This window comes from Triticum aestivum, chromosome 5B (genome assembly GCF_018294505.1).
Source record: "Triticum aestivum cultivar Chinese Spring chromosome 5B, IWGSC CS RefSeq v2.1, whole genome shotgun sequence".
Taxonomy (NCBI): domain Eukaryota; kingdom Viridiplantae; phylum Streptophyta; class Magnoliopsida; order Poales; family Poaceae; genus Triticum; species Triticum aestivum.
Window position 1 is genome coordinate 451235331 of NC_057807.1, and position 10072 is coordinate 451245402.

General features: G+C 44.4%; 1 protein-coding gene across 2 annotated transcripts; it reads right to left on the reverse strand.

Moving 5' to 3' along the window:
- Positions 1–4143: 4143 nt before the first annotated feature.
- On the reverse strand, positions 4144–7666 carry LOC123112397 (peptidyl-prolyl cis-trans isomerase FKBP16-4, chloroplastic). Of its 2 annotated transcripts, XM_044533374.1 has the most exons (10): positions 7357–7666; positions 7193–7254; positions 7031–7086; positions 6594–6651; positions 5916–5990; positions 5533–5622; positions 5008–5085; positions 4781–4875; positions 4464–4504; positions 4144–4382 (listed from the first exon to the last, which is right to left on the reverse strand). In XM_044533374.1, exons 1-10 carry the CDS (start codon positions 7538–7540, stop codon positions 4372–4374), a joined length of 750 nt encoding a protein of 249 aa, XP_044389309.1. In that variant the 5' UTR covers positions 7541–7666; the 3' UTR covers positions 4144–4371. The 2 variants fall into 2 exon arrangements, with proteins under 2 accessions (XP_044389309.1, XP_044389310.1); XM_044533375.1 differs by lacking the exon at positions 4781–4875 and having other exon boundaries at positions 7357–7665.
- Positions 7667–10072: the final 2406 nt, after the last annotated feature.

A 10072-nucleotide genomic window follows, 5' to 3' on the forward strand; every position in this document is an offset into this window, starting at 1 on the left:
ATTAACTCAAGCAATATGATGAAAACCCCATCTTTTTATCCTCGATGGCAACAATACAATATGTGCCTTGCTGCCCCTACTGTCACTGGTAAAGGACACCGCAAGATTGAACCCAAAGCCAAGCACTTCTCCCATTGCAAGAAAGATCAATCTAGTAGGCCAAACTAAACCGATAATTCAAAGAGACTTGCAAAGATATCAAATTATGTATATAAGAATTCAGAGAAGAACCAAATAATATTCATAGATAATCTTGATCAATAAATCCACAATTCATCGGATCTCGGCAAACACACCGCAAAAGAATATTACATCGAATATATCTCCAAGAACATCGAGGAGAACATGGTATTGAGAATCATAGAGAGAGAAGAAGTCATCTAGCTAATAACTATGGACTCGAAGGTCTGTGGTAAACTACTCACGCTTCATCCGAGAGGTAATGGTGTTGATGTAGAAGCCCTCCGTGATCGAACCCCCCTCCGGCAGGACGTCGGAAAAGGTCCCTAGATGGGATCTCACGAGTACAGAAGGTTGCGGCGGTGGAAAGTGGTTTTGTGGTTCTCCTGGATGTTTTTAGTGTATAAGAGTATATATAAGTGAAGGAACTAGGTCAGGGGAGCCACGAGGGGCCCACGAGGGTGGGGGGGCGCCCTACCCCCTGGGCGCGCCCTCCTGCCTCGTGGCTTCCTCGTTGCATCTCCGACTTCATCTCCAAGTCTTCTGGTTTGCTTTCGGTCCAAGAAAGATCATTGCAAAGGTTTCATTTCGTTTGGACTCCGTTTGGTATTCCTTTTCTGCGAAACTCTAAAATAGGCTAAAAAACAGAAACTGGCACTAGGCCCTCGATTAATAGGTTAGTCCCAAAAATAATATAAAATAGCATATAAATGTCTATTAAACATCCAAAACAGATAATATAATAGCATGGAACAATAAAAAATTATAGATACGTTGGAGACGTATCAACATCTAAACGCAAATTCAGTAGCAGGGCCTCTCCATTCTGAGCAGAAGATGGTGGCAGGTGCCTAGAAGAATAACAAATCAGCATCTTCAATCTCTGGCCAGAATATTATACTGGATCCCTAACCCTAACTGCATTGCCATGGGGGAGCCGATGGCTAACCTGACTGGTGACTGGGTCACCGTCCGAAGACGACGCCGAGGACGAACCGTCCGACCAGGAGACCATGACGCCGGAGCTGAAGCTGGACGGCGGCGGCGAGCTTGCTGGCGGCGTGGAGCTAGAGCTGGAGCTGAGGGGGGAAGATGGGGAACGAGTGGAGCTGGAGCTGGAGCGGACGTGAACTGGATTCCGACAGATTTAATTCAGGTGAGCTAAACTGCGGGTTGATTAGGCTTAACGACATGTTTTTTTGGCAAAACTGCGTGCGATGACCGGGCCAGCCACCTGTCTGCCACTTGTCGTTCTGTCATTGGTCTTGGACTAAAACATCACATGAGGTGCAAGTTGGGGTACGGTGGAGTTGATTTTTGCAAGGTTGGGACTAAAATGTCACATGTTGTGCAAGTTAGAGTACCTGGGGTGCTTTTACCTCTTTGGCTTGCTTAAATGAAGTAAAATGGACTTGAAATAGTAGTGTTTGCCGACCTGTTCTTTTTGAAACGGAGATATTTAGACCTTGTACAAAGCAAGGTGCTTAGAAACATAAAATAAACATCTGTGTTTATTTATAGAGGATGGACGCTTAGGGCTAATTCTTTGTAGTGATTCCCTATAATTGAGTATGGAGAATTAATAAGCTAAAAAGAACTCTGACTTGCTCCTTCAAAATCTTTTGAGAATCATCAGAATCAGTGCAATGAACATTTGGCTCAAACCCATGATTCTAGTGATTCTACGGGCTCCCTCAAAAGAAAACGGTTCGAATTAATTAAGTTGCTACCCCTTGGAGCTTGGCATTACGTTTCGTATGCCACTATGACCGAACATCGTCGCATGCACGAAAACAATCGTGCCAGACCGTTTTTCTTTCTCTCTTGCTCGACCCCAGCCGTCACCGGGTTCCCTCCATCCCCAATCGCCTCCAGCGCCGGCCGCCACCCCGGTCTCTCCAAGCACCTTCGGCCCCACCACGTCGGAACTCGCCCTGCCCTCGTATGAGCTCGTCGGAGGCCGCCTCTTCCCTCCCTGCTCTCTGGCGAGTTATTCGTCCTCCTCGGCTCCCTGTCTCCCCTGACCTCCTCTCTGTTAAATCGATGGTCGGTGTCAATGGTGTTAAATTGATGAATGTCTATGGTGTTAAATTGATGGTTGTGTGTTAGTGGTCTCTAGATGATTTGCTAGTTGCTTGTTTGATAAATCGATGAATGGTGCTACTGTCAATGGTCTGTATGTAGAATATATATTTTTTGCTAGTGTCAATGCTACTGTGAATAGAGGATCTATATGAAAAAAAAGGGCTAATGTCCATCTTCAAATGTACCGTGAATGGTGCATATCTTTGTTCTTTTTGTTGCTTCTTGGTAAATAGATGGATCATTGTATGTGCTAATGGATATATGTTGTAGTTGGAGAAAGTTGAAAACCCCAAGGGACCCAAAGCAAACCGGGACAGTGTGGCGCGTACCATTTTTATAGATGTGTGTGTAGAGGAGGTGCGAGCTGATCACCGTTCCGACAATACTTTGGCTGACATAGGGAAAGCTAATTTCGTTAGAAAGTTCAACGATACAAAAAGGGCAACGATACCATGTACCAGTTTCAACAACACCCACCGATGTGGAGACATGAGAAATCAACCATCGTCATTCTTCTTTGCGAAATGTCGTTGAAAAGTCCCTGGCGAATTCTCGGAGGCATACCATGGTACAAAATGTAGATCCAAAAGATGATTGCCACTGCATGCATGTGTCCCCACAAATTGGATTCGTGATAGTAAGCTACATCACGAGCATTTTGACAAGTTTTGACAATGATGCATATGTACAACCTCTATTACCGTTTATAGGTACCAACGCTCTACCACGAGAAGATGATAGTACCATAACCGCAACATGTGAGGCTATTGTTGTCGGTCTTATACCTTGAGATTATTCCTTCTATTTGTAGTTGACCCCTTCTGTAAGGCAAGAAACTTCACAACCATTCTCATTGTAATATTTAGCACTCCATGATATTCATTTTCATTCATATTCGACGAGAAACTGTTCGAAACAACTAAGTGTTAGCAATTTAGCACACAGTTTTAGTATGAGGACATTACAAACATGTCAACACACAACTCATCCTACAATCTCAGACTGGAATTTCAGAAAAGAACTGGACAACAAATTCTGTGGGAAAGAATCGAAAGCTAAAAAGAACTTGGCCTTAATCAGGTACCCCTCCTATAGACACAAACACTGGTGTTTAAGAAAAACTCGGTCTATTTTACCAAACACCTTCCCTAAGCACCTATACCTTAGAGGGGGTGACTTGTGCCCTACGGTCTCACACGTTTCCCTCTTCACCATTCTCTCGCGCCCACCAGTGGCTACTCTCGCCTTGACGAGCGATTTGTTTTGTGTAATATTTGATGCATTTTTTTGCATTTCCAAAAGAAAAACTCAATATGGCATATTTTACAAGTTATTACTCAGTTTAGGATTATTCCAACATTTCACACCATAATCCAATTGATTCCTTTCGAAATGAGCACTATTGTTCTGTTCATTTTACTTTTTTTTACATCATTGTATGTAGGTCAGTTATTCTTACCATTGGCTCATTGTCTTGTGATTATGAGAGTACTCTGATTATGACTACTACCTTTCAGTTTTTTGTGGTGAACGTCTACAAGCACCCATGATTAGTCTGCAAAAACTATCCAAATTAATGTGTGTGTTATTCCGTATTGCCTGCATACAGATCGCTACTAAGAGCATCTCCGAATTTCCTATTTGGCGCTCGCATCGCTACTAAGGACAGCCATTGGATTGCAACTAGACGGCAGATTTTGACAGCTATAGTACCAGCAACAAGTCAACTGCAGAGGAACTGAAACCGTTAAAAAATCAAGTACTGGAACTAAAAAACAATGTTAGAACTGAACTAGATGGTGAAGCTGAAAAGGCTATACAAGTGAGCGAACTGTGTGTGTGTTACAGAGAGACAGAGAGGGATTGTACCTGAAAAAATGCAAAAAGGAATTGAATATATATAATTTATGGAACTTGCTTATTCTCCAACCAGCCAAAAAAAAGAAGCTCCAAAGTCAAATATTACATTATGGTGCACTTATTTACGCAACAACACCACTGAAATCTGATACATCTATCCCCCTTTCTTGCAGTAACACTCTCCAGCAAGTTCAAATATACATCATTGTCTGCAGAAGTCAATGCACAATTATCCTTCAACGATCTTCACAGGACTCCTGTGGAACAGATTGTTTTTCGTTAGTAATGGCAAGAAGAAGAAAAATATCATATGCATATTTTCTGATAACTGCACATACCCAAATGGACTCTGTTTGATCGATAGTAGTTCGACATCCAGCTGTTAAAAACAGATAAACATTGAGTAAATAGCAAAAAAATCACCACAATTGGTATTAGGATTTCAAAAAATTACCACTTTTTTCTTCACTAAAACCTACCGGTATTGGAGCAAATTTAGCAAAAAACATGGATGCTTGTGTTTTTTTTAAAGTTGACAAGATTATAGCAGGGATGGCCCGCATATAAGCACTAATGTGGCACAAAAGTCAACACCGTTTGTTTGACCGTTACATTGGAGGTGTTATGACCGGCGGGGGGGGGGGGGGGGGGGCACCTATCAGTTCTATCCCCGTCAATAAAATTCCCCCATGGGGAAAAAGATCCCCCGCACACGAGGCCTCCCGTCGGAGCCGACCCGCGCCACCAGCCCTGCATCCGCGCCGTCAGCCCAGATCCCATCCATCACCAACCCCATATCCCAACAAAGTTACACTAGCAACAAGCTGAAGAAGAATGGAATAACTATTGATGTAAATGGCATGAAAATAAATGACTGTTTACCTCAATAGTTGCATTAGGAGGAATTTCTTGAACGCCCTTTTTTCCATAAGCTAGCTCAGGAGGAACAATAACCAACCTCTGAAATTTTCATTATTGTCATATTGCAGAATGAAAGTGATCTCCACATAAGAAATCATGACAGGAGCCGAGTTTGTATGTGTGTTCATGCCTCAAAATACTCACATGTATAAAGTGGTCACTGAAAATAAATAATTCATCGGAACCGAGAAATAATTGTTATGCAATCTTTATACTTACATGAAGCTAAAATGAATATATGCTTTTTGACATGATGCAGGCAACTTAGCATATTTCATAATCATTAATAAATGAAAAAACCTCTAAAAGTCATCAGTACTATCATTTGTAAGGGTTGACTGATGGAAGCTTAATTATCTGTGGCAGAGCATCATGTTCTGTAAGTGGTATCAACATACCTTAGCTCTCTACAAAGTCACAGGATTATTTATTTGAAAATAAAAGGTTGCAGAGCAAAACCAAAACGAAACCATAGAAATTACTCACCTGCCCTCCAACTTTCATTCCCTCAACCCCGAGATCCAATCCTTTTAGAACATTGCCTCTTTCAGAATTGCCAACATCAAACCCATACGGCTACAGATGATTTAAGACAAGTAAACGAAAGTTAAACCAGAAAAAACTATATATTTGAAGTACGGTCACTTTTCAAATACTGCATCACACAACTATCAAGAAGTTTCTACATGTTCAAATTAAGAAGCATGCTTGATATTTGATAACACGGTCTCCTTTTGGAACGATGAAAAGGTGATAAAATCTTATACAATATGAAAGTACAATTTCATGAATCTGTTAGATTGATAATTTACTGAAGAGTATTGCTAATTTATCCTACACAGAAAGAAGCCAAAAATGTAAGGCAATACCGTTCCACCAGTGACACCGAGGCCCTGCCTACTTGTCATGAATGTTATGCCCTTCCACTTGGCCACGTAATGTACCTACACTCAGATAGGCATTGATCATCATACTTGAAAAAAATGAAGCTGAAAACAAATTGCAACTTTTCTGAACATTCATCTAGCTAGTGTATGAATAAGTGAACACGTATGGGTTGGAACACTATTAGCTAATGCAAGGTTTCTTTAGGCCAATGTTGCAATTTTCAGGAGGGGGAATTGACTCTTGTCCAAAATCATCAATAATAATAATAATTCTGGAACTTCGTATTAGAAGAAAATGCCGAAAAGGACCAAAACAACTCAGGCCTTTTTTGGAACACGGGGGTTATGTAGGAATTTCATAGGAATGAAATCCTATAGGATTTTTTCCTATGTCACCCTTCCGATTGAAAGGGTTTGCTTGAAGAATTCCAATAGGAACCCTTCCTTTCCTCCACTTGTTGGAGGATGCTAAACATTTGCTCAAACCTCATGTTTTCAATTCCTCTGATAAGTCCAGTAAAACATGTCTCTTTATCTCTCCTCTTTTCTCTCTACTGATGATTGGCAGTGCAAATGCAAATGATGATAAATTCTTGTGTCGCATCATGACTTCAGAAATGCTAAGCTTGATAAAATGCAAATACTGGTGGTGGTACGTACTGCGACGCGCGATCCCTTAACTGCTTTAGCCCCACCTCCTACTTTGATGTCATAGTACCTGCTCAACACTTTGGTAAGTTACGCACATTCAGGTGACGACGATTAATCAGCAAAGCATGCTTCGGCTTATAAGTCCAATAAAAAGAAACATGCACCAAATCTTCAGCAACTATTTTCACATAAGATGAACAGATTCGATCTCATTTTGTAAGACCGGTTAGCTTTTCTGATCAGTAGAATGCACCTGTAACTGGCCTGATGCACTGACCATTCTACACTCTGTAGAGCTTATTAATTGCTGGTCCAGTTTACACTATGATACACCTATACAGCACAAGAGCTAAAGTGCACCTATGACAGCAGCAGAGGAGAAAATCCAAACCCCGGTACAAGCAGTAGAGTAGCTCTTGGGGTAAATCAGTAAAGAGTATGCATACTTGATGCCATTAGGCAGAGTGATGAAGTCGCTCTCCGGAATCTTGTTGCTCCTAAACTGCCCAAATCAACCGAACAAACAGCAAAAAATCTCAGCCGAGTCTCATCCGATGCCAAAGCCTGAACAACTGAAGCAGGACACGATCGGGCACACGGATTCTTACAACTCTCCTGCTGGTCGACACGGCGCCAGCCTCCCCTCCCCGGGCGACGCCAATCCCCACGGCTGCGCCATAAAACCATCAGGAACACGCGTACTGACGACAGACAGGCGATGGTAAAACTGTATCAGGAAATGACCGACGGACAACGGGGAGGCGTCAGGAACCTGCGGTGGCGGCGGCCAGCGAGGCGAACCATCGCCGGGTGGTTGACGGCCCTTCCGGGGAGGCGTCCGCGCGGCAGGCGAAGGCGGCCGGCCGCGGCCGCCGGGGCGTCTTGGACGCGGTGGAGAAGGAGAGCGGGAGGGCGCGGCGCGGGGACAGGGAGGGCAGGAGGGATGAGAGCTCCATTGGTGGAATGGTGGTTGGCGACGACGATGCAAGGCGGGTGCTTGTTTGATTTGCTTTGGATATTATTTGGGGCTGGATCGTGTGGACTTCACGTTCGCGAATCTTCGATTTTCAGCCGGGTTCGGCTCCTATCCAGTCGAGTTTTTGTTTCAAGGGACACCACTTACTCATTATTTTTTTTTGAGAAAACTTACTTTATTAATCATCGCAAAACACTTAATGAGCGATAGATTGAATATCGAGTAATAAGGATGCCGGTCATCCTCACGGCTCCTCAGCCGCCTGGCATTCCTGGCCGTCGGATCTGGTGGCTTGATCGGATCTGTGCCGTCGGATCGAGCCCTGGAATGACCTCGTCCATCGGATAAAAAAAAGTTACTGTTGCAATGAACAGTTTCACCCGTTTCGTGCCACCGCTCGTAAATAGTCTGCCCCGCTGGGGGCATTTTCGTCATTTCATTTCATGGGGATATAAAAGGGGGCCACGCCCGTGGAGAAACCTAGCCGGCTCCTCCTCCGTCCCGCAGCCGCCTCCCTCCCTCCCACGCACCCGCCTCCCTTCCTCTTCCTCCCGCCCCTAGCACCGCCACTGCTGCCTCCTTCCCCGCCGTCGTCCTCCTCCTCTCCTCACGTCCTCCTCCTCCCATCCCTCCGATCTGGCGCCGCCAAAACCTTAACGCCCCGCCCCGGCCCCGGTTCCCACGAGAGGGAAGGAGGAATGGCGAGGCGAGGCAAAGGCGGCGGCATATGGCACGCGGCACGGGCGGCGTGGCCCAGGGGGTCGGCGCGGGCGGCGTGGCCCAGGGGGGTCGGCGCGGGCGGCGTGGCCTAGGGGGGTCGACGCGGCCGCGACTTCTCATCATCTCCGTCGTCGCCTCGGCGCTGCTCCTCATCGTCTCCGCCGTCGCCTCGGCACTGCTCCTCATCGTCTCCACCGTCGCCTCGGCGCTGCTCCTAATCGTCTTCGTCGTCGCCTCGGCGCTGCTCCTCCTCGCCTTCCACCTCTGGTTCCGGATCTGACGCCGCACGCCGTCTGCCATTTGCTCGGTTGCCACCATTGGAAAGGTGTGTTCTTCCTTCCTTTTTTTGGTCTTTCAATCTCCCTGCTGTTGTGCACATATACGTGGCTCATGCCTGGTTGTTATTTTCGGCTGCACATTGTGGTGGTTAGGGTTTCATGCCAGGGTCGTTTCTTGGTACGTGGATGTTGTTCCTCGGATGTGGAAAAAGAATGGAGCAGGAGGAAAAGAGGAAGTAAAAGCTCTGCCACCTCCATGCCCGTGCGCTGCTTCCTGCTCACCTGAAGTATGTATGAGTCAAGTTCCTAATCCTACAGCCATGCGGCAAGTAGCAGCTTGATGCTGTTGTTTTTGGTAAAAAAAATCCCCTATTGTTTCACTGCTGGCCTATGTTGAAGTTTGTTATAGCTTGTTGTTGATTTGATCCATGTGCTGAAAGCAATTGAACTTAATTTTTCATATGTAGATGCAATCTTTCTTTTCTTGTATGTGAAAGAGCAGAGCACTAGCTAGAACTGACATATCTATCTCATGAGGTGTGCTTGTGTTTGATGTACTCTGCTAATTATGAAATATATAGCTCTTTTGATAGATGCATGTTCACTTCCTTTTTGTTTCTTTTGATTTGTTTGGCAACTCTTGGGCTGAAGTGGTATGTGAAATGTTGCAATAATGCCGAATAATGTAAACACAGTGTAAGAATGTTTTTCCAAGACCAGTAGGCATTCCCATATAAAATATTAATTCCCATTTGATGTCAGTTTTACATTTCGTTTCCAACTGTCAAAAGATGAATAATATCCTTAGAAATAAGACATCAGAGCTTTGTATGTGTTATTGAATGAGATACAACTGCTAAACAATTGCTATGCCGGCAACATCTGTTTATTTTACATGCTGATTTTCCTAACTGCATTAACTTCCAAAATATTTATTTTGTTGAGCAGGAAATATCGGTCTACTGTTGGATAAGAAGTTCTCTTTGTAAAAAGGATTTTTTATGTTACGTACTTTGCTTCTGGAAATAATTTGATCCACCAATTATTTTGTCAATAAGTTCATATAATTTATCGTTTGAGTTCCACCCATTGCATTCTTCTGCTAAGTTTGTTGTTTACCCAAATCTCATAGTTTGTGGATCTGGTTTTTGTTGCAGTTATGCGCCGGTTGGACGGCGTTCAGGCGCAACCCCGGCACCCACTGAGTACTGCCTCTGCTACAACCTCCCTCGGTGAGCTCCATCTTCCTCCCGCTCCTCTGCTTCGGCTACTGTATGGGGCATGGCCGTGGCTATGTTATGTGGTGCTCGTCTGGTTGATGCTCTATGCCCTACTCATGCATCAGTTCCTACTTGAGCTCTGTAGTTGTGGATCCATGCTATTCTAGGGTTTGCATGCTGTTGTTCATGTTTACTTGCTATCATAGGAGCTCATGTAATGCTCTGGTTTACATGTGGATGCCCTGGTCCTATAGCTATGCTCCTGGTTTTGATTTCGGATGCGTTTTGGGCCGT

What these genes read in the sequence shown, in the direction of transcription:
- LOC123112397 (XM_044533374.1), bottom strand. Translation starts at nt 7,540, where the DNA reads ATGGAGCTCTCATCCCTCCTGCCCTCCCTGTCCCCGCGCCGCGCCCTC. An exon ending in GCTGGCCGCCGCCACCGCAG is followed by an intron (nt 7,255 to 7,356) that starts GTTCCTGACGCC and finishes TTTATGGCGCAG; the next exon opens with CCGTGGGGATTGGCGTCGCC. An exon ending in GAATGAAAGTTGGAGGGCAG is followed by an intron (nt 5,086 to 5,532) that starts GTGAGTAATTTC and finishes TGAAAATTTCAG; the next exon opens with AGGTTGGTTATTGTTCCTCC.